Below are 25,235 nucleotides of genomic sequence, written 5' to 3' on the forward strand. Positions count from 1 at the left end.
AGCTCCCTTCCTCTTTCCTCCGACGTCCTTCCTTCTCCTTTTCTCCACTCCCCACCTCCCCCCACCCCCTTTTCCCCCTCCCCAGATAAGCAGCTTCGGGAAACAAAGAGCGCGGGCTCTCCAGGCATCAGCGCTTAAGCCCTGCACCAGGCTAGCGGCGTCTCATTCCGGGGACCAGAGCTTTCCCCGCTCCACATCTCCTCCCCAACGTCCCCCGCCTCCCGCGCTCGCTCGCTCGCTCCCTCCCGCTCGCTGCCTCCCCCACCTTCGCGGCGCTGGGAGGAAGGCAGCCGGGGCTCAAGATGGCTTTAGCCGGGCTCTGCGCCCTGCTCGCCTGCTGCTGGGGGCCGGCGGCGGTGCTGGCCACGGCCGCGGGCGACGTGGATCCTTCCAAGGAGCTGGAGTGCAAGCTGAAGAGCATCACGGTGTCGGCGCTGCCTTTCCTGCGCGAGAACGACCTGAGTATCATGCACAGCCCCTCGGCCTCCGAGCCCAAGCTTCTCTTCTCGGTACGCAACGACTTCCCGGGAGAAATGGTCGTGGTGGACGACCTGGAGAACACGGAGCTGCCCTACTTCGTGCTGGGTGAGTCCCGGGGGAGGTCGAGGCGCTGGCCCGGCGCCCTCACCCCCCCACTCGGGCTCGCTCTCCACACCCACTCGCCGGCGACCTCCCCTCCCCCACTCCTACCTCCCTGGATCCGCCCCATTCCCAGACCATTCTCCATACCGACTTGCAGACTGGCGCCTCAAAGCTGGGCCTTCCACCTCCCCTCAGCCGCCCTGCCCCAAAGGAACAGGTTGCAGGAGTCTCTCTGAAACCTTTCCCAGCCTTGACCTCCCAGCTTTCATTCAGAAGCACGTTGACAGGGCACTTCTTGGCAGTTCCCAGCTCACCTCCCAGAAGCCCTTTTTCCACTCCCAGGCCAAATGCTCAGTTCTTTGCTTCACACTCCCTGGGCCCCCATCCCCACCCACAGCATCCCCTGGGGGAGTTAGAAATAGGTATCCAGTGCCCACCTAGCCAGGTATGTGCAGGTCAGATTGCACTGGCTGAATCTCCAGTATTCACTCACTGAGAGCTCTTTTTCTGTCACCAGGTTGCTGAAACTCTCTGGCCTTCTTTCAGAACAGAAGTTTCCTACACCCCTGGTGTCCATCCTGGCAAGTCCTACCTCCATGCTTACATGTAACAGACACCTCCTTACAGACACCTCCACATTTCCAATTCCTTGGATGAACAAATCATCCAACTGTAGTCTGTTAACACTGGCATCTTTGTTCTCCAGCTCCCTTAGATAGATAGGCATTCCTGCACAGAGAATAGCCTCCCTGGCCAAGAAGCTCTTCCTTCCTTTGTTTATTTATTTACATCTCTCTCTTGGTATCCCTATTTTAATTTCCTTAGGCCATAAAACTCCTTCAGATACTGGAACTTCTACATCACTTCTAATCCACCCCTCTTTTTTCACTTCCAAGCTGCAAAGATACTGTAGTCCTGCTCCAGCATCTTGCAAAGTACCACAGGTTCATGTGACCTTGTTGTCCAAAATTTCCGTCACTTCATGTGCAGATCCATCTCACCCTGCTGTGCATGCCCACCATGCGATCCATTTCTTTACTGCTGCTATAAATCATTCTTATTTTGCCCAGGAGAGAATTAAAATATAACCACAAGTAAGTTTCTAGATCCAAGAAAAAAAAGTGAAAATGTCCAGGAAGCTGTTTCATCTCTTGACTGCCCGACCAACTAAAGTTCACTTTGTAGGGACATGGCTTCCTGTTGGCCGTATGTAGGTTGAAACCACAAATGGAACGCTATTTCACATCCTCTTCATGCTCTTTCCTTATGGGACATAAAACATTAAGAAGTGGATGAGTAAACCCCCACTCTCCAGCCCCTATGGAAAAACTATTTCAAAAATTGCCTGGTCCTTTGAAAAGTTGGTTCACAGTTCCTGGAGTACAGCTCAGTAGACCCCATTAAGCCCAACCTACAGCCTTGATGGCATTATTTAGTTTTGCGTTAAAAATGTACTAATAACACAATAAAAACTGGGGACTGGCTGGGAATGCTGACATTGTGGATACGCTGTTGATTAAAATGTGTAATTGCTGGGTTATTCAGTGGATGTAAATTTTGTGTTGAAGTCATGCTGATGTGCAAGTACAATCTGTTCATTGTCATGTGTAAGAATGAGTATAGGGAATTATATGTTTCTAAAGAGCCTATTTTAGGCTCTACATGCAGTGTTTACTGTGCATCAAGAGGGACATGTGTGATACATGAAAAAAAAGAAGATTGGACTAACAGGTATTCAAAATTCCAGTTCCTTTTTTGCAGAATCCCAAAGCAGGGCCTAAAGCCATGATGTGGCTACTAGGGTCCAATGTGCACAGCAAAAGCCCAGATGTTAAAGAATGGCTTTTCTGCACCTCAGTGCAAAGCTGCCCACTGCAGCACCCTGCTGGAGTTGCTATGGTAACCCCCTGCAACTTGGCATTTACACGCAGGAGCAGACACACTCTCTCATTTCAGGGCCAGATGCATTTGCTCAATGCATTGATTGTCCCCTGCCCTCCCAGTTAATGGGGTATGTTCAGAACCAGAGATGTATTGGTACCTTCCCTTTTGGCCCAGTATTCCCAGGGGGAGTAGGAGTGAATCTCAGCTTGGGTAGTGGGGCAGAGCATGACAGAAAGAGAAAGGAGTCCAAGTTCATGGAAGTCAAGGGTGGTTGCTTTTGAAGTTAACTTTTGTTGTCCTGGATCCTGTCACTCGTGGCCGACAGTAAGGTCTGTAGTGACTTTGATTTAGAGGTTTCCCTACTCTTACCTCTAGAACCTGGTTTGCTTAATCCACCCCCTAGAGGAATTTGAATCAATCAGTCCTGGGAACTTATTGAGCATTTACTTGCTTGACATTCTTAGGTGCTTTTAGGATACAGAAGTTAAAAAAAAATAAAAGGCTTCTGCCCTCAGAGCTGTGAGTAATAACACCTGATTGTGTGGCAAGGTTGTCAAGGGCTGTAGGAATGTGGAGGAAGGAGATACTTGCATGGCAAGAGCAGACTCCATGGAAGATATGGGCTTGACTAGGGGCCTTGACCAAAATCAGATCCTTTTGTCTCCAGGGTCAAGTCCTATACCTCAGTGAGGCAAACAAGTGTCTTCTCCTTCTGACTATAGCCTTCTGCAGCCTCTTATCTCTATAAGCCTGCCATGGCTTTCAGGGCTCTTTCAAGACTTTGCACATGCTCTTCCCTCTGCCTAGAATGGTCTTCCCCACTCCTCCACTTGGCAGCCATTCATTCTTCCTTCTATACCCTGCACACATAGGCACCTCTCTATGAAGCCTTCCCTACCCGCACCAAAGTAGTTTGAGTTCATTCATCCCTCTTCAGTGCTCTTTGCATGGATTAAAAAAAATAAACACACACACACACAAATGAACAAAATCAAAGATAGGTTAGATTTGGCTTGGCCTAGGAAGGGTGAAGCCATTTGAGGTCATGGAAAGGATGAGCCAAGTATGGTAGTAGGAATGAATGTGGGACTAGCATGCATATGGCACAGTACAGAGATTCGCCTGGTGGTCTGAGAGTAGAGGACTCTGCCTGGCTCTGTAGGGTGGGACATGGCTCACCACTTAAAAGCCAAGCAGGGGATGGCTGACTTGACAGAGAAGGCACCGAAGCCTGACTTGCAGAGGCTATCTCAGCCTTCGAAATTGTTGTCAATTTTGCTTGTAGGGTAACTCTGAGGGGCAGTGGAGGGGGTGGCGTTATCTCCTGTTCTCTGAAGTAGGATTTGCAAATTCTGCTGAAAGGGCCGTATGTAACTTTCAGATGTGTTTTGTTTGGCTACACATAGTTTTGAATTTCAATGTTCTTAGTCACATCATGCCATCTCTAGATTGCCATACTTCCTATGAATATTGATTGTACTATGGCTGAACCTCTTCTTTATGGTTCTTATCTGGTACCTCTTAGCCAGGTAATCTAAACCCCTGTTTTCAGAAGTGTTGTAAAACTTTCTATAATATGGGAAAATAACTGCAATTCCTAACTCAAAATATTTAGATACGTAGGCCTTATTACCCTCTCAGGAGAATATAAAATTTTGCTGAACTAGCCAATTAAAATTTCATACCTTAACTAAAATTTTGTGTCTCATCTTTGAAAACAGTAGACTTTCCTGCTTTGGTGGCGTATTTGATTTTGAGACAACTGGTTAACCTGAAGTATGGCTTCTGCACTGAAGTGTGGTTTTCTGTGCTGTGAACAGAACATATTTATCAGTCTCATCATTTTTTGAAGGGGATGCTCCTCTGTTTCAGACCCAACTATTGAGTGTGTGTAAAACTTAGTGAAGAAAGCTATTTCTCCTGTGCCTTGGAGTTTAGCTTTAGCTGTCATTGATTGAAGGAGGTACACCTGAAGACAAATCAATCACCCTGCAGAGATATAGTGAGTTCCCCCATGCAAGGTGCTATTTAAGGTGTCTGGAGCAGGCCAGTGTGGTGGTTAAAAGAGCAGGCTTTGAAGACAGATCTGGTATCAACTCCAGACTTTCCACTTATTCCAACAGTGGAGAAAAGTAAGGATGGAGAGGTTAAGTAACTTACTGAGGGTTACATAGCTGACGATTGATGGATCTGTAACTTGAACTCAGGTTAATATGACATTTAAGTCTTTCTCTTATTTGCTATTTCATAGGCCTTAAAAGTTTTCAAAATCTGTTATTTTTCATGGTTGAATAAAAGGAGCCCTGGCAATGGTTAGAATAGGGAAAACACACTCAGTTTGTATAAAGCAGTCCTTTTTGGTTTCTATGTAAACACCTTTTGAACACCCTTGTCCATCAAGTGATTTCTCACATACGCCTTAATACAGAAGAGGATGAACTTCACAAGGAATATTTACCTCACATACGCCTTAATACAGAAGAGGATGAACTTCACAAGGAATATTTACCTAAGTAGGTATACTTACCTAAGCAGAATTGGGGAATTCTTATTTCATTCATAGTTTCCACGTCTGGGTAGCCATGTGTTATGGCGTGTTATGGCACCCACAGCCATGATGAACAAAGTAGGGTATATGGGGATTAAGATAACATGTTCAGTGCTCTTCTGAGAAGGGCCCCACAGAAATGCAAACTGGGAAGCCCAGACAGCAGGTTCTGCTGTGAAATGGAGCCATCCGGAAGGCACTGTGGTTTCAGCTTCTTGACGAAGTCCACTGAAGTTTGTATCAGGTGATCTTATGCATAGAATTCACTGTCAGAGCCCAGTGGCACTGCTTGAATAGCAGTTGCTGAGCTTTTTGATTGGCTTCAAATATAACATTAGACATAGTTTTCTACTTACCATTGAGCTTGGCCTAATAGGAAGCATCCTAGTTTTTTTTCCCACATATCCCTCCATCTCCCCATTCAAGAAGAAACTTTAAAATTTGTTTGTTTTCCTTCCTTTTGCTCTTTGCTACAGTGAGCTGCCTAGGTTAACAGCAAACAAATTCATATAGAGTGGCAGCCCCATCCAAGACATGGCAGGATGATTAGTAGCAACCTTAAGGTAGGGTCTTCAGCACTTATGTAACTCTTACTAGCAGAATGCACTAATTTATAGTATTGAGAGGGTTGTTATTTACTATTTCCCTACAGAACTGTAGATTTTACATCAAAGGAATTTTAAATGCAAGAGTGAGGAATTTTACATTTCAAATGCTCTTCTAGATATACTGATATGGTTTGAAGTTTTTGAAGGAAAAGTAAAATACAAGCTTAATTTCTTTATATCTTTGGAGGCAAGATTGAGGTCTTGTTTTACAGAATATATATATATATACACACACACATATATGTATATATATATATATGTATTTTTTTCTTTGTTTCTTTTTTTTTTTTTTTTGTGGTACGCGGGCCTCTCACTGTTGTGGCCTCTTCCGTTGCAGAGCACAGGCTCCGGACGCGCAGGCTCAGTGGCCATGGCTCACGGACCCAGCCGCTCCGCGGCATGTGAGATCTTCCCGGACCAGGGCACGAACCCGCGTCCCCTCATCGGCAGGTGGACTCTCAACCACTGCGCCACCAGGGAAGCCCTGTTTATTTTTAAGGAATGTAATTAAACCTAAAGTCTAGTAGTTTCTCAGATTAAGCCCAGTTTACAAACAGAACGTGGCACCTTTTCAGCAGGGATATGCCAAGACTTTCTTCACTTTTATACCAAGTTCAAATACGTGCAAACAGATGTAATTTGCTCAAAAAAGCTCTATTTTGAGCAAGTTAATCTCCCAGGATAAGTTTAGGCCTATGGTGATTTTTAACATACCACAATTTGGCATCTATCGCCATTTTTTATTATAAATATGAAATAGTTAATATTTATTTTTTAATCATATACACTTTAAATACTGAGAGAAAAAAACAAAGTGCCTCTATTGATCTCCTAGTTTCCAAGGAGCAAAATTTGGAAAACTTAACTTCTTGCTGATGGCAATGTAAACCGACATGATGACTTCTGTAAAACAATTTGATATTATATAGTAAAGTTGAAAATATACATGCTTTATCACCAAGCAATTCCACTTCTAAGTATTTATTATATAGGAATTCTTACATCTATACACAAGAATATTTGTAGCAGCATTGTTGGTAGTAGCAAAACCTGGAAGCAACCCAGCATCTTAATAGGAGGCTAGAAGTATACAGGTGTTATAGTTACCCAATGGAGTATTATCCAGCCATGAAAATAAATGAGTTGCAGCTACATATACCAACATGGGTAAACCTCACAAATATATCATAAGTGAAAATAAGCAACTAACTTAAAAATACAAATGATATAATTTCATTTATATAAAATTCAAAATAACGACATATTGTTTAACGATACTTACCAATGTACAATTTGTATGAAAAGCAAGGAAACAGAAAAACACAAAGGATGGGTGTTACCTCCTGTGCAAATATAAGATGATGTGAAGGAGGAGGGAAAAAAGAGGGCTTCAGACATTCTGGCAGTTCTTGATTTTTGTTTTTCTTCCTTTTTAAAAAAAGTAAACTTAATTTTTATAACAGTTTTAGATTTAGAGAAAAATTGTGAAGATAGTACAGAGAGTTCCCATATACCCTGCACCCAGTTTCAACTGTTATTAACATCTTACATTAGTATGATACATTTATTACATATAAAGAACCAATATTGACACATTACTATTAACTGACGTCTATACTTTATTCAGGTTTACTTAGTTTTTACCCAGTATCCTCTTTGTGTCCGAAGATCCTACCGGAATCCTATGTTACATTTAGTCGTCACATCTCCTTAGGCACCTCTTGACTGTGAGAGTTTCTCAGACTTGTTCTTTTTTGTGTGTGTGTGTGTGTGTGTGATACGCAGGCCTCTCACTGTTGGGGCCTCTCCTGTTGCGGAGCACAGGCTCCGTACGCGCAGGCCCAGCGGCCATGGCTCACGGGCCCAGCTGCTCTGCGGCATGTGGGATCTTCCCGGACCAGGGCACAAACCCGTGTCCCCTGCATCAGCAGGCGGACTCTCAACCACTGCGCCACCAGGGAAGCTCTCAGACTTGTTCTTGATGACCTTGACAGTTTTGAGGGGTACTTGTCAGGTCTTCTGTAGAATGTCCCTCAATTTGGATTCTTTTTTTCTTCATTCTTTTTCTTTTTTAAATATCTTTACTGGAGTATAATTGCTTTACAATGTTGTGTTAGTTTCTGCTGTATAACAAAGTGAATCAGCTATACGTATAAATATATCCCCATATCCCCTCCCACTTGCGTCTCCCTCCCACCCTCCCTATCCCACCCCTCTAGGTGGTCACAAAGCACCGAGCTGATCTCTCTGTGCTATGCAGCTGCTTCCCACTAGCTATCTGTTTTACATTTGCTAGTGTATATATGTCAATGCTACGCTCTCACTTTGTCCCAGCTTACCCTTACCCCAACCTGTGTCCTCAAGTCCATTCTCTATGTCTGCGTCTTTTTTCCTGTCCTGCCCCTAGGTTCTTCAGAACGATTTTTTAGATTCCATATATATGTGTTAGCATACAGTACTTGTTTTTCTCTTTGTGACTTACTTCACTCTGTATGACAGACTCTAGGTCCATCCACCTCACTAATAATAACTCAATTTCATTTCTTTTTATGGCTGAGTAATATTCCATTTGTATATATGTGCCACATCTTCTTTACCCATTTATCTCTCAGTGGACACTTAGGTTGCTTCCATGTCCTGGCTATTGTAAATAGAGCTGCAATGAACATTGTGGTACATGACTCTTTTTGAATTACGGTTTTCTCAGGGTATATGCCCAGTAGTGGGATTGCTGGGTCATATGGTAATTCTTTTATTAGTTTTTTAAGGAACCTCCATATTGTTCTCCATAGTGGCTGTATCAATTTACATTCCCACCAAAAATGCAAGAGGGTTCCCTTTTCTCCACACCCTCTACAGCATTTATTGTTTATAGATTTATTGATGATGGCCATTCTGACTGGTGTGAGGTGATACCTCATTGTAGTTTTGATTTGCATTTCTCTAATGATTAGTGATGTTGAGCATCCTTTCATGTGTTTCTTGACAATCTGTATATCTTCTTTGGAGAAATGTCTATTTAGGTCTTCTGGCCATTTTTGGATTGGGTTATTTGTTTTTGTTATTGAGCTGCATGAGCTGCTTGTATATTTTGGAGATTAATCCTTGTTCAGTTGCTTCATTTGCAAATATTTTCTCCCATTATGAGGGGTGTCTTTTTGTCTTGTTTATGGTTTCCTTCACTGTGCAAAAGCCTTTTATTTTCATTAGATCGCGTTTGTTTATTTTTGTTTTTATTTCCATTTCTCTAGGAGGTGGGTCATAAAGGATCTTGCTGTGATGTATGTCATAGAGTGTTCTACCTATGTTTTCCTCTAAGAGTTTGATAGTGTCTGGCCTTACATTTAGGTCTTTAATCCATTTTGAGTTTATTTTTCTGTATGGTGTTAGGGAGTGTTCTAATGTCATTCTTTCACATGTAGCTGTCCAGTTTTCCCAGAGCCACTTATTGAAGAGGCTCTCTTTTCTCCATTGTATACACTTGCCTCCTTATCAAAAATAAGCTGACCATATGTGCGTGGGTTTCTCTCTGGGCTTTCTATCCTGTTCCATTGATCTATATTTCTGTTTTTGTGCCAGTACCATATTGTCTTGATTACTGTAGCTTTGTAGTATAGTCTGAAGTCAGGGAGCCTGATTCCTCCAGCTCCATTTTTCTTTCTCAAGATTGCTTTGGCTATTTGGGGTCTTTTGTGTTTCTATACAAATTGTTAAGTTTTTTGTTCTAGTTCTGTGAAAAGTGCCATTGGTAGTTTGATAGGGATTGCATTGAATCTGTAGATTGTTTTGGGTAGTAGAGTCATTTTCACAATGTTGATTCTTCTAGTCCAAGAACATGGTATATCTCTCCATCTGTCTGTATCATCTTTAATTTCTTTCATCATTGTCTTATAGTTTTCTGCATACAGGTCATTTGTCTCCTTAGGTAAATTTATTCCTAGATATTTTATTCTTTTTGTTGCAGTGGTAAATGGAATTGTTTCCTTAATTTCTCTTTCAGATTTTTCATCATTAGTGTATAGGCATGCAAGAGATTTCTGTGCATTAATTTTGTACCCTGCTACTTTACCAAATTCATTGATTAGCTCTAGTAATTTTCTGGTAGCATCTTTAGTATTCCCTATGTGTAGTGTCATGTCATCTGCAAACAGTGACAGCTTTCCTTCTTCTTTTCCAATTTGGATTCCTTTTATTTCTTTTTCTTCTCTGATTGCTGTGGCTAAAACTTCCAAAACTCTGTTGAATAATAGTGGTGAGAGTGGGCAAACTTGTCTTGTTCCTGATCTTAGTGGAAATGGTTTCAGTTTTTCACCATTGAGAATAATGTTGGCTGTGGGTTTCTCGTATATGGCCTTTATTATGTTGAGGTAGTTTCCCTCTTTGCCTACTTTCTGGAGATTTTTTATCATAATTGGGTGTTGAATTTTGTCAGAAGCTTTTTCTACATCTCCTGAGATTATCATATGGTTTTTCTCCTTCAGTTTGTTAATATGGTGTATCACATTGATTGATTTTTGCATATTGACGAATCCTTACACTCCTGGGATAAACCCCACTTGGTCATGGTGTATGATCCTTTTAATGTGCTGTTGGATTCTGTTTGCTAGTATTTTGTTGAGGATTTTTGCATCTATGTTCATCAGTGATATTGCCCTGTAGTTTTTTTTTTTTTTTTTCTGCGGTACGCGGGCCTCTCACTGTTGTGGCCTCTCCCATTGCAGAGCACAGGCTCCGCACGCGCAGGCTTAGCGGCCATGGCTCACGGGCCCAACCGCTCTGCGGCATGTGGGATCTTCCCGGACCGGGGCACGAACCCGTGTCCCCTGCATCGGCAGGCGGACTCTCAACCACTGTGCCACCAGGGAAGCCCTGTAGTTTTCTTTTTTTGTGACATCTTCATCTCGATTTGGTATCAGGTTGATGGTGGCCTCGTAGAATGAGTTTTGGAGTGTTTCTCCCTCTGCTATATTTTTGAAGAGTTTGAGAAGGATAGGTGTTAGCTCTTCTCTAAATGATGGTGTTCGCCTGTGAAGCCATCTGGTCCTGGGCTTTTGTTTTTGGAAGATTTTTAATCACAGTTTCAATTTCAGTGCTTGTGATTGGTCTGTTTATATTTTCTGTTTCTTCCTGGTTCAGTCTCGGAAGGTTGTGCTTTTCTAAGCATTTGTCCATTTCCTCCAGGTTGTCCATTTTATTGGTATATAGTTGCTTGTAATAATCTCTCACGATCCTTTGTATTTCTGCAGTGTCAGTTGTTACTTCTCCTTTTCATTTCTAATTCTGTTGTTTTGAGTCATCTCCCTTTTTTTGTTGATGAGTCTGGCTAATGGTTTATCAATTTTGTTTATCTTCTCAAAGAACCAGCTTTTAGTTTTATTGACCTTTGCTCTTGTTTTCTTCATTTCTTTTTCGCTGACCTCTGATCTGATGTTTATGCTTTCCTTCTGCTAACTTTGGGTTTTTTTGTTCTTCTTTCTCTAATTGCTTTAGGTGTAAGCTTAGGTTGTTTATGTGAGATTTTCCTTGTTTCTTGAGGTAGGATTGTATTGCTCTAAACTTCCCTCTTAGAATGCTTTTGCTGCATCCCATATGTTTTTGGCCAATGTGTTTCATTGCCATTTGTTTCTAGGTATTTTTTGATTTCCTCTTTGATTTTTTCAGTGACCTCTTGGTTATTTAGTAGCATATTGTTTAGCCTCCTTTTGTTTGTATTTTTTACAGTTTTCTTCCTGTAATTAATATCTCGTCTCATAGCGTTGTTGTCAGAAAAGGTACTTGATATGATATCAATTTTCTTAAATTTACGAAGGCTTGATTTGTGACCCAGGATATGATATATATTGGAGAATGTTGCATGAGCACTTGAGAAGAAAGTGTATTCTGTTGTTTTGGGATGGAATGTCCTATAAATATCAATTAAGTCCATCTTGTCTAATGTGTCATTTAAAGCTTGCGTTTCATAATTTATTTTAATTTTGGTTGATCTGGCCATTGGTGAAAGTGGGGTGTTAAAGTCCCCTAATATTTTTGTGTTACTTTCAATTTCCCCTTTTATGGCTGTTAGCATTTATCTTTCTTATTGAGGTGCTCCTCTGTTGGGTGCGTAAGTATTTACAATTGTTATATCTTCTTTTTGGGTTGATCCCTTGATCATTATGTAGTGTCCTTCTTTGTATCTTGTAATAGTCTTTATTTTAAAGTTTATTTTGTCTAATATGAGAATTGCTACTACAGCTCTCTTTTGATTTTCATTTGCATGGAATATCTTTTTTCCATCTCCTGACTTTCAATCTGTATGTGTCCCTAGGTCTGAAGTGGGTCTCTTGTAGACAGCATATATATGGGTCTTCTTTTTGTGTCCATTTTGCCAGTGTATGACTTTTGGTTGGAGCATTTAATCCATTTACATTTAAGGTAATTATCAATATTTATGTTCCTATTGCCATTTTCTTAATTGTTTTGGGTTTGTATTGTAGGTCTTTTCCTTCTCTTGTGTTTCCTGCCTAGAGAAGTTCCTTTAGCATTTGTTGTAAAGCTGGTTTGATGGTGCTGAATTCTCTCAGTTTTTGGTTGTCTGTAAGGGTTTTAATTTCTCTGTCAAATCTGAATGAGATCCTTGCTGGGGATAGTCATCTTGGTTGTAAGTTTTTCCCTTTCATCACTTTAAATATGTCCTGCCACTCCCTTCTGCCTTGCAGAGTTTCTGCTGAAAGATCAGCTGTTAACCTTATGGGGATCCCCTTGTATATTATCTGTTGCTTTTCCCTTGCTGCTTTTAGTATTTTTTCTTTGCATTTAATTTTTGATAGTTTGATTAACATGTGTCTTGGCATGTTTCTCCTTGGATTTAACCTGTATGGGACTCTCTGCACTTCCTGGACTTGATTGACTATTTCCTTTCCCATATTAGGGAATTTTTCAACTGTAATCTCTTCAAATATTTTCAGACCCTTTCTTTTTCTCTTCTTCTTCTGGGACCCTTATAATTCGAATGTTGGTATGTTTAATGTTGTCCCAGAGGTCTCTGAGACTGTCCTCAATTCTTTTCATTCTTTTTTCTTTATTCTGCTCTGTGGTAATTATTTCCACTATTTTTTCTTCCAGGTCACTTATCCTTTCTTCTGCCTCAGTTATTCTGCTGTTGATTCCTTCTAGAGAATTTTAAATTTCATTTATTGTGTTGTTCATCATTGTTTGTTTGCCCTTTTCTTCTAGGTCCTTGTTAAATGTTCTTTGTATTTTCTCCATTCTAGTTCCATGATTTTGTATCATCTTTACTCTCATTACTCTGAATTCTTTCTCAGGTAGGCTGCCTATTTCCTTTACATTTGTTTGGCCTGGTGGGTTTTTACCTTGCTCCTTCATCTGCTGCATATTTCTCTGTCTTCTGATTGTGCTTATCTTACTGTGTTTGGGGTCTCCATTTGCAGGTTGCAGGTTTGTAGTTCCCGTTGTTTTTCGTGTCTGCCCCCAGTGGGTAAGGTTGGTTCAGTGGGTTGTGTAGGCTTCCTGGTGGAGGGGACTGGTGCCTGTGTTCTGATGGATGAGGCTGGATCTTGTCTTTCTGGTGGTCAGGACTTTGGCTGGTGGTGTGTTTTTGGGTGTCTGTGAACTTATTATGATTTTAGCCTGCGTCTCTGCTAATGGGTGGGGTTGTGTTCCTGTATTCCTAGGTGTTTTGCATGAGGCATGCAGCACTGGATCTTTTTGGCCGTTGGGTGGAGGTGGGTCTTTGCGTTGAGATGGAGATTTCTGGGAGAGCTCTCGCCGATTGATGTTACATGGGGCTGGGAGGTCTTTGGTGGTCCAATATCCTGAACTTGGCTCTCCCACCTCAGATGCTTAGGCCTGACATCAGGCCAGAGCACCAAGACCCTGTCAGCCATACATCTCAGAAGAAAAGGGTGAAAATAAGAAGGAAAAAAAATTAAAATTAAAGAAATAATAAATAAAAAAATTAAATTATTATCATAAAAAATAATACTTAAAAAAAAGAGCAACCAAATCAATAAACAAATCCACCAATGATAAGAAGCCCTAAAAACTAAACTAAGATAAACATAAAAATCCGAAACAAATCAGTAGCATTCGGCAAACCCCAAGTCTACAGTTGCTCCCAAAGACCACCGCCTCAATTTCGGGACGATACGTTGTCTATTCAGGTATTCCAAGACGCAGTGTACATCAAGTTGATTGTGGGGATTTAATCCGCTGCTCCTGAGTCTGCAGGGAGAAATTTCCCTTTCTCTTCTTTGTTCGCACAGCTCCTGTGGTTCAGCTTTGGGTTTGGCCCCACCTCTGCATGTAGGTCGCCCTCAGGCATCTTTTCCCCACTCAGACAAGAGGAGGTTCAAGCAGTGGCTGTTTAGGGGTCTCTTGTTCCCTCAGGTCGTGGGGCGGGAGGGGTACTGTCGTCATAACTGGAATGCGGGGTGAGCCTGTGGTGGCAGAGGTTGGCGTGACGTTGCAACTGCCTGAGGCATGCTGTGTGTTCTCCCAGGGAAGTTGTCCCTGGATCACGGGCCCCTGGCAGTGGCGGGCTGCACAGGCTCCTGGAGGGGAGCGAGGGCGTTTGGATAGTGACCTGTGTTTGCACACAGGATTCTTGGTGGCTGCAGCAGCGTTAGATTTTCTTGCCCGTTTCTGGGGTCCGTGCTGATAGCTGTGCAGCAGCGTTAGATTTTCATGCACTTCTCTGGGGTCCGTGCTGAGACGGGCTCATGCCCGTCTCTGGAGCTCGTTTAGGCAGTGCTCTCCTTTCTGTGGGCAGACGGGGAAGGAATCCCCTCTCCTCACGCACCCCAAAACAATGGTCTGTTGCCTCTTCGGCAAGTCCAGACTTTTTCCCGGACTCCCTCCTGGCTAGCTGTGGCACACTAGCACCCTCAGGCTATCTTCACACAGTGAACCCCAGTCCTCTCCCTGGGATCTGACCTCCGAAGCTCACGCCTCATTTCCCAGCCCCCACCTGCCCCAGTGGGTGAGCAGACAAGTGTCTCAGGCTGGTGGGTGCTGGTCGGCACCGATTCTCTGTGCGGGAAGCTCTCCGTCTTGCCCTCTGCAGCCCTGTTGCTGTGCTCTCCTCCGTAGCTCCGAAGCTTCCCCCCCTCCACCCCCCATCTCCGCCTGTAAAGGGGCTTCCTAGTGAGTGGAACCTTTTCCTCCTTCACAGCTCCCACCTAGAGGTGCAAGTCCCATCCCTATTCTTTTGTTTCTTTTTTTTCTTTTTGCCCTACCCAGGTACATGGGTATTTTCTTGCCTTTGGGGAAGTCTGAGGTCTTCTGCCAGCGTTCAGTAGGTGTTCTGTAGGAGTTGTTCCACTTGTAGATGTATCTTTGACGTATTTGTGGGGAGGAAATTTATCTGCACATCTTACTCCTCTGCCATCTTGAAGGTCCCCCTTCCACTCATTTTCTTAGATACTTAGTTACTTTGTAAAGATAGTTACTTAGGTCAGCATCTTTACCGCCCTCACCCCCTAGTGAAGTTGCATCATGTATTTAAGATACAGTTAGTGTTTTGTCACTTTCTGCATTCCATCGTGGAATCACCCAACCTCCTAAATGTTTTCTTTTCTCTTAGTTTGTAAACTTCAATGTTGGCTCTTTGTGCTCTAAAGTTTTATGGGATTTTAACAAATATACACTGTCATATATCCACAATTATTATCATACAAAATAGTTTTACTGCCCTACAAAATTCTTCACTCTTTGCCTATGCCTCTTCAACCCTTTCTTCATTACTCCAAACTCTGGCAACCGCTGAGCTTTTACTCTCACTATTGTTTTGCCTCTTCCAGAATGTCATGTAGTTGGAATTACACAGTATGTGGCCTTTTCAGACTTGCCGCATTCACTTAGCATTATGCATTTAAGATTCATTCATATGTTTTTTTATGGCTTGTCAGCTCATTTGTTTTAGTGCTGAATAATATTATATGGTGTGGATGTACCACAGTTTATCCATTCACCTATTGAAAGACATATTGGTTGCTTCCAGTTTTTAACAATTAAGAATAATAGTGCTATAAATATTAGCATATGTCTTTTTTGTGTGCTGGCTTTTTTGTTTTGTTTTGTTTTTGGAATCTCAATGGAGAGGTTTGAGTTAATCATACACCTGAATCCAAAATATATTTTATCATAGGTCTGTGAAAGCCTTCCTCCTTCCAGTGGCTCACTTGTTTGTTTGTTTCTCTTTATCCTCACCTCCAATTTCCAGCTGCCCTTCCTCACAGGCCAACACTCTAATTTTTTCAATATGTATCTTTTTTTAAACATGTTCTTGTGAAATGTGAATAGTTTTTTGTGTGCTCATGTTATTGTTACTTTAACTAAATGGTGACGTGATATAATGACATTCTGATTCTTACTGTTTTCAGCCAGCACTCTATTTTAAGATCCACTCATGTTACTATGTGTGAATATAACCCGACACTGTACTGTCCAATTAAATTTCTGCAGTAATGATAATGTCCTATGTTTGCCTTATTCAGTATGGTAGTCCCTACCCACATGTGACTCTTTTGCACTTGAAATTTTGCTAGTGCTTCTAAGGACCCAAATTTTTTCTTAAAAAAATATTAAGTAATTAACGTTGAAATAACCTCATGTGGCTAGTGGTTATGATGTTGAAAGTGCATATATAGGACATTTCCACCATTGCAGAAAGGATGACTGGACAGAGAAGGTCTAGCATTCCATGTTGGGCATCTTCCCCATTTTACCAATCCATTCAGTGATGTATGCCTAGATTGCCTCCAGCTCCACATCCCTATAAATAATGCTGCAATAACCATTTTTATACATATTTCCTCAAGGATCATTGTGAAAGTTTCTCTGGGATATACAGCAGGAGTAGAATTGCTGGTTCATAAAGATTATGTACACTTAATTTGACTAAGTACCATCAGATTGTGCTCAGAATGGCTGCCCCGGTGTACACTCTCATCAGTGGTATTTGAGAGTTCCTATATCCCCATTGTCCGGTGTTCTCATTTTTGTCAATCCACTACGTGTAAAGTGATATCTCATTGTGTGATTTCACTCTGCATTTTTAGCAGCACTTTAAAATACTAAGGCACTTATCCCCTTGATTGTAATATGAATGATAAAAAATTTGTTTTCCTCAGATGGATGTATGTCTTTTGATTTCACCTATATTTTTGTTTAGTTGGTTGGTTGGCTGGTTGGTTTTCCAGAAGCTTTTAGATTTTATGTATTTTAATTATTAATTATTTATTTTTGGCTTCTACACCTGAAGTCTTAGGGGAAGTTCTTCCTCACTTTAGAGAAGTTTTTCCTCACTTTAGGATTATAAAAGGATTTATTACTTTCTGTTCTCATACTCTAGTGGTTTCATTTGTTGCATTTAAATATTTGGTATATTTTGAACTTATTCTGGTATACACTATGAGATATAACACCTTATCCAGATGTACTGTATGAAGTGCCAACTTTAGCTCCTCAGATAGTTACTCAGATGTCTCAGTGTCATTTATTAAGTAGTTTGTGCCTTCCCCTCAGACTTGAGGCATCACCTTTATCTTATAGTAAATTATTTAATATATTTAAGTTTATCTGAACTTCTGTTCTATTACTACATATAGCTATTTATGTGCCTACCGTATTGTTTTAATTATTGAAGCTCTGTAGATGTTTCAGTATTGGGTAGGAGTAGTCACTTTTGCTACTGTTCTTTTTCAGAATTCTCCTAAGCATTCTTCTTCTTTTTTTTTTAAATATAAACTTTCAAAGAAGCTTGTCTAGTTCTAAATATATATATACACACACACACATATATATATGTATATACATATAAAACATCAAGAAAAACAAACACTAGTAATTTTTTGGCTTAAAATCCCATTAAATTAACTAAGGGGGAATTAATTAAATCCTTATAATGTTAAGTTTTTCTATTTAAGAACTTAATATGTCTGTATTTATTCAAGTCTTCTAGTCCTTTCATAGAGTTTTAAAGGCTTTTTGCCCCCTCGTATAGTTCTTGCGCATCTCTTATTAGATTTCCTTCTAGGTATTTTATCATTTTGTGGTTTTGTAAAAGGAGTATTTTCTTTATATATATTCTCAACAATTATGTTTATATATATGAAATCTACTGATGTTTGTGTTAATTTCAACCCCCATTACCTTACTGAATCTCTAGCCATAGTAGTCTATCAGTTGCTTCTCCTGAATTTTTAGCTATAGACATATCATATGCAAATACTGATAATTTTATATCCTTCCTTTAAGTTTTTTACCTTTAATTTCATTCTCACTGGTACTGGTTCTGGTACTAATTCCAATATAAGGGCAAAGAAGAATGTGAATTCACATTCGATAATGTGAATTCGTCTCTTTTCCTAACTTTAATGGCAAATAACACTGCTGTCTTACAATTATGATAATGGCTTTTGGGTTAAGGTAAATAAAAATGACCATGTTAAGAAAGAATTGAGTGTTTTTTCCCTATCAAAAATGATTTTTAAAAAATTAAAAATATTTTTTGAGTATCTATAGAGATAATCATATGATTTTTCTCCTTAGATTTATTAAAAGGATAAATGGTATAAATAGACTTTCTAATACTGAACCATCTTTGCATTCCTGAAACAACTTGTACGTGGTAAATGATAAATGATGCCTTTAATATGCTGTTGGATTCTGTTTGCTAATATTTTATTATGGATATTTTGCATCAGTATTCCTAAGTGAGATTAGTCATAGATTTTCTTTTTTTGTGTGTGTAATCTTTGTCAGAATTTGTCACCTATTTTACATTTGATACATTTACATTTTTTCGTAAAAATAATTGTCAAGTTTTCCCTCTTTGTTTGCTCTAGCACAATTTAGATAGTACTGCAATTATCTGTAGAGCTTGTAATCTTTTTTTTTTTTTAATTTATTTATTTATGTTTGGCTGTGTTGGGTCTTCGTTTCTGTGCGAGGGCTTTCTCCAGTTGTGGCGAGCAGGGGCCACTCTTCATTGCGGCGCGCGGGCCTCTCACTGTCGCGGCCTCTCTTGTTGCGGAGCACAGGCTCCAGATGCGCAGGCTCAGTAGTTGTGGCTCACAGGCCCAGTTGCTCCGCGGCATGTGGGATCCTCCCAGACCAGAGCTCGAACCCGTGTCTCCTGCATTGGCAGGAGGATTCTCAACCACTGTGCCACCAGGGAAGCCCCAACACCTCCTTTTTGGAAGTACACATCTTCAGGTTCATCACCTTCTGCCCCTCCTAGTTGTCTCCATGTATCAGCTTCCAGGCCTTTCACTAATGAGCTTGGCACTGCCCCTCTGGTTTTGCTGTATTTACCCAAGGCCATATCATTAACCATGTAGACCTGGTTCAACATACCTATTCTTAAAGGACAAGATAGTAAATATTTTAGGCTTTTCAGGCCATGTCATCTCCATTGCAACTACTCAAATATATCTTTGTAGCAGAAAAGCAGCCATAGACAATATGTAAATAATTGGATATGGCTGTGTTCCATTAAAACTTTATTTTTAAAAATAGGCAAGTGGCCCACAGACCAGTTTGTCAACCCCTGATGTAGACAGTGCATCCAATTTCCTACTTTATAATTCCTCGACTCCTATAACTCCATTGACCAACAAAACTCCACTTTATTCACCCATAACTTTGGTCACAACCCCTCATCCCCAGAACTCTCCAACTCTGAAACTGGTCCTAGTCAGACCACAAATTCTTCTTTCCAGCTCTCATGCTCTCCTGTTCCCTTCGACTGATCTTTGGTCCTTTGAAATTCACCATTTCATTGATCTTTTTATTTCCCCCATGTCTATTAGAATGTTTCTGGCATCTCCTCCTTTTCCTGAAGTACCTTTTGATCAGAATCCTCAGTTTCATTGCTTCCTGTCATTATACAGCATCTACCAGTTGAATGTCCAAATGTAGATCAGTTCCCCTAAATCCACATGCTTTACTTGTATCCACAGACTGAGTGCTGAGATCTGTGTATAAATATTCCCTTTTGCATGGATTTGAGGTACTATAAATATCTAGGTTCTAATCTCAGTTTGGTCCTAAACATTGCTTATTAATTTTTATTGTCCTTGATAAACCTCTCTTTTCATTGCCCTCAGTGACCATCTCAAACCTTTAATAAGACAATTAAGCTCCCAACTTAATATCTACATCTTTACACTTAGCATAAGACCTTGCCTCATAACTTTACCTAAAATATTGAGACTATCAAGCATACTTTCTATACACCCCAACTCTCAAATTTGTAGACCCACTTCCATACTCCTTCTTACCTTCTCATCTCCAACTTCCAGTATTTTTTGAGTAGCTGCTAAGTACCAGTCATGATACTAGGCTCTCAGGATGCAATGAGAAATAAAAAAGACGCAATCCTGTGTTTATAGAACCAAGAATTCTTTCTCTTCTGGGGCCTCACTGTATTTTTCATTCCTCTTTTGTAGAGCTTTACCTTTTTCTCCCTCTTTTTCCTAGATCTTTCCCACCAGCCTATCAATGTATTCATGTTTCTCCTATCTTAAAAAAATCATCCACTTACTTGTATACCCTCTTAGTGATTACCTTATCAGTCTCTTCCTGATCACAATGGCTTTTGGCTTCCTGTCTGCTTCATTGCATTGAAGTCGCCATTGACCCCTTAATGTTAAATCCAAGGAATACTCTTCTATCCTTATCTTAATGGTGCACTGTTGCATTTGTCACTGCTGATCTTCACTGAATTCATCTCCTTCTTTTCTTGGGTATTGTACAAACTCTTTAGAGGTAGAGAGGTATGTTATAAAACTGAAAGAAAGCCAGTGTGGCCAGGACATGAAAGTAGAAAGAGTTTTTCCAAAATCAGCTGGTGGCAACTTCAAGAGCCTTGCTATTTCCCAGCTTACAATACTGCAGTGACTCCCAGAACCTGCTGGAGACGCTTGGGATTCTTAGCAAAGCATGAAAGGTACTCCATGATCTGGTTCCTCTATCTCTAGCACCATCTCTGATTAACATCATATTAATTTGAAACTCTTCCATTGCAAGTAAGACAAAACTTAACTAAAATTGACGTAAATGATAAAAAAGCTCCGTAGGCTCAGGTCAATGAAGGTGGTAACCACGCTTCCTTCTGTTAGGACTCCAGCTGTGTGTCTCTACAGTTCTCAAGGCTTTGACTTCCTTGGTCAACTACATCCTTAGACTGGTAGTAAGAGAGCAGTTCCAGGTATCACATCCATATGGAAAAGTATGGAAAAGTGTCCAGAGGAAGATTCAGGTTGCTTCTGAGAGTTCTCTCATAAGAGGAAGAAAGCTGTGCTCTCCCAGCAGGCTCCTGCAAGCCTCTCCTTGCAATTCTTGGCATGAGTTGACTTAGGCCTCCCCAGCCCTAGATCAATCTCTGTACCAAGAGGGATGCAATAACCGGTCAGCTTCAAGAAATCAGGGCCTATTCCTGGAGCTGGGGTCAAACTCCCAGACTGCATGGGGAGAGGGAAGTTGAGGAGGACACCTCAAAGTCACTTCAACAACTCCCCTCCACTTCCTGCTTCAGGAATGGTGACCTATCATTCTCTCTTTAAAATTTCCCCCTAATTTCATTCAGTTTTTGGTATACATCTTTTTATTTTTTTAATTTTTTATGACATTTTATTTATTTATTTAACACCTTTACTGGGGTATAATTGCTTTACAATGGTGTGTTAGTTTCTGCTGCATAACAAAGTGAATCAGCTATATGTATACATATACCCCCATATCCCTCTCTCGTGCCTCCCTCCCACCCTCCCTATCCCACCCCTCTAGGTGGTCACAAAGCACTGAGCTGATCTCCCTCTGCTAGGTGGCTGCTCCCCACTAGCTATCTATTTTATATTTGGTAGTGTATCTATGTCCATGCCACTCTCTCACTTCGTCCCAGCTTACCCTCCTCCTTCCCTGTGTCCTCAAGTCCATTCTCTATGTCTGCATCTTTATTCCTGTCCTGCCCCTAGGTTCTTCAGAACATTTTTTTTTTTTTTTTTAGATTTCATATATATGTGTTAGCATACGGTATTTGTTTTTCTCTTTCTGACTTACTTCACTCTGTATGACAGACTCTAGGTCCAACCAACTCACTACAAATAGCTCAATTTCATTTCTTTTTATGGCTGAGTAATATTCCATTGTATATATGTGCCACATCTTCTTTATCCATTCATCTGACGGACACTTAGGTTGCTTCCATGTCCTGGCTATTGTAAATAGAGCTGCAATGAATACTGTGGTACATGACTCTTTTTGACTTATGATTTTCTCAGGGTATGTGGCCAGTAGTGGGATTGCAGGGTCATATGGTCGTTCTATTTGTAGTTTTTTAAGGAACCTCCTTACTGTTCTCCACAGTGGCTGTGCCAATTCACATTCCCACCAGCAGTGCAAGAGTGTTCGCTTTTCTCCACACCTTCTCCAGCAATTACTGTTTGTAGGTTTTTTGATAATGGTCATTCTGACCGGTGTGAGGTGATACCTCATTGTAGTTTTGATTTGCATTTCTCTAATGATTAGTGATGTTGAGCATCCATTCATGTGTTTGTTGGCAGTCTATATATCTTCTTTGGAGAAATGTCCATTTACGTCTTCTGGCCATTTTTGGATTGGGTTGTTTGTTTTTTTGATATTGAGCTGCATGAGCTGTTTGTATATTTTGGAAATTAATCCTTTGTCAGTTGCTTAATTTGCAAATATTTTCTCCCATTCTGGGGGTGTCTTTTCGTCTTGCTTATGATTTCCTTTGCTGTGCAAAAGCTTGTAAGTTGCATTAGGTCCCATTTGTTTATTTTTGTTTTTATTTCCATTTCTCTAGGAGGTGGGACAAAAAGGATCTTGCTGTGATGTATGTCATAGAGTGTTCTGCCTATGTTTTCCTCTAAGAGTTTTATAGTGTCTGGCCTTACATCTAGGTCTTTGATCCATTTTGAGTTTATTTTTGTGTATGGTGTTAGGAAGTGTTCTAATGTCATTCTTTTACATGTAGCTGTCCAGTTTTCATAGCACCACTTATTGAAGAGGATGTCTTTTCTCCATTGTATATTCTTGCCTTCTTTACCAAAGATAAGGTGACCGTATGTGTGTGGGTTTCTCTCTGGGCTTTCTATCCTATTCCATTGATCTATATTTCTGTTTTTGTGCCAGTACCATACTGTCTTGATTACTGTAGCTTTGTAGTATAGTCTGAAGTCCAGGAGCTTGATTCCTCCAGCTCCATTTTTCTTTGTCGAGATTGCTTTGGCTCTTTGGGGTCTTTTGTGTTTCCATACAAATTGTGAAATGTTTTGCTCCAGTTCTGTGAAAAATTCCTTTGGTAGTTTGATAGGGATTGCATTGAATCTGTAGATTGTTTTGGGTAGTAGAGTCATTTTCATAATGTTGATTCTTCCAGTCCAAGAACATGGTATATCTCTCCATCTGTCTGTATAATCTTTAATTTCTTTCATCTGTGTCTTATAGTTTTCTGCATATAGGTCTTTTGTCTCCTTATGTAGGTTTATTCCTAGGTATTTTATTCTTTTTGTTGCAGTGGCAAATGGAATTGTTTCCTTAATTTCTCTTTCAGATGTTTCATCATCAGTGTATAGGAATACAAGAGATTTCTGTGCATTAATTTTGTATCCTGCTACTTTACCAAATTCATTGATTACCTCTAGTAGTTTTCAGGCAGCATCTCCAGGATTCTCTATGTATAGTATCATGTCATCTGCAAACAGTGACAGTTTTACTTCTTTTCTGATTTGGATTCCTTTTATTTCTTTTCCTCTCTGATTGCTGTGGCTAAAACTTCCAGAACTCTGTTGAATAATAGTGGTGAGAGTGGGCAGCCTTGTCTTGTTCCTGATCTTAGTGGAAATGGTTTCAGTTTTTCACCACTGAGAACAATGTTGGCTGTGGGTTTGCCGTATATGCCCTTTATTATGTTGAGGTAATTTCCCTCTCTTTCTACTTTCTGGAGAGTTTGTATCATAAATGGGTTTTGAATTTTGTCGAAGCTTTTTCTGCATCTATTGAGATGATCATATGTTTTCTTTCCCTCAGTATGTTAATATGATGTATCACTTGATTGATTTGCATGTATTGAAGAAGCCTTGTGTTCCTGGGATAAACCCCACTTGATGATGGTGTATGATCCTTTTAATGTGCTGTTGGATTCTGTTTGCTAGTATTTTGGTGAGGATTTTTGCATCTATGTTCATCAGTGATATTGGCCTGTAGTTTTCTTTCTTTGTGACATCTTTGTCTGGTTTTGGTATGAGGTTGATGGTGGCCTCGTAGAATGAGTTTGGGAGTGTTTCTCCCTCTGCTATAGTTTGGAAGAGTTTGAGAAAGATAGGTGTTAGTTCTTCTCTAAATATTTGACAGAATTGACCTGTGAAGCCATCTTGTCCTGGGCTTTTGTTTGTTGGAAAATTTTTCATCAAAGTTTCAATTTCAGTGCTTGTGATTGGTCTGTTTATATTTTCTGTTTTTTCTGGGTTCGGTCTCGGAAGGTTGTGCTTTTCTAAGCCTTTGTCCATTGCTTCTAGGTTGTCCATTTTATTGGCATATAGTTGCTTGTAGTAATCTCTCATGATCCTTTCTATTTCTGCAATGTCAGTTGTTACTTCTCATTTTTCATTTCTATTTCTGTTTATTTGAGTCATCTCCCTTTTTTTGTTGATGAGTCTGGCTAATGGTTTATCAGTTTTGTTTATCTTCTCAAAGAACCAGCTTTTAGTTTTATTGATCTTTGCTACTGTTTCCTTCATTTCTTTTTCATTGATTTCTAATGTGATCTTTATGATTTCCTTTCTTCTGCTAACTTTGGGTTTTTTTTTTGTTCTTCCTTCTCTGATTGCTTTAGGTGTAAGGTTAACATTGTTTATTTGATATTTTCCTTGTTTCTTGAGGTACGATTGTATTGCTATTATCTTCCCTCCTAGAACTGCTTTTGCTTCATCCCATAGGTTTTGGGTCATCGTGTTTTCATTGTCATTTGTTTCTAGGTATTTTTTGATTTCCTCTTTGATTTCTTCAGTGATCTCTTGTTTATTTAGTAGTGTATTGTTTAGCCTCCATGTGTTTGTATTTTTTACATTTTTTCCTGTTATTGATATCTAGTCTCATAGTGCTGTGGTCAGAAAAGATATTTGATACGATTTTAATTTTCTTAAATTTACCAAGGCTTTATTTGTGACCCAAGATATGATCTATCCTTGAGAATGTTGCATGAACACTTGAGAAGAAAGTGTATGCTGTTGTTTTTGGATGGAATGTCCTATAAATATCAATTAAATCCATTCTTTCTAATGTGTCATTTAAAGCTTGTGTTTTCTTATTTATTTTCATTTTGGATGATCTGTCCATTGGTGAAAGTGGGGTGTTAAAGTCCCTTGCTATTATTGTGTTACTGTCGATTTCCCCTTTTATGGCTGTTAGCATTTGCCTTATGTATTGAGGTGCTCCTATGTTGGGTGCATAAATATTTACAATTGTTATATCTTCTTCTTGGATTGATCCCTTGATCATTATGTAGTGTCCTTCTTTGTCTCTTGTAATAGTCTTTATTTTAAGGTCTATTTTGTCTGATGTGAGAATTGCTACTCCAGCTTTCT

General features: G+C 40.2%; 1 protein-coding gene across 3 annotated transcripts in view; it reads left to right on the top strand.

Moving 5' to 3' along the window:
* ASTN1 (astrotactin 1) overlaps positions 1–25,235 on the top strand; it is a 323,626-nt gene continuing 298,391 nt past the window's right edge. For 2 of the 3 annotated variants that reach the window (XM_029231191.1, XM_029231192.1), the window contains exon 1: positions 1–585. In XM_029231191.1, coding sequence (XP_029087024.1) covers positions 303–585 — 283 coding nt within the window. In that variant the 5' untranslated portion in view covers positions 1–302. The remainder of the gene's footprint in view (positions 586–25,235) is intronic. The other variant, XM_029231190.1, reaches the window with a different exon arrangement.

This window comes from Monodon monoceros, unplaced genomic scaffold (assembly GCF_005190385.1).
Source record: "Monodon monoceros isolate NGI ecotype Baffin Bay Population unplaced genomic scaffold, NGI_Narwhal_1 Super_Scaffold_18, whole genome shotgun sequence".
NCBI lineage: Eukaryota > Metazoa > Chordata > Mammalia > Artiodactyla > Monodontidae > Monodon > Monodon monoceros.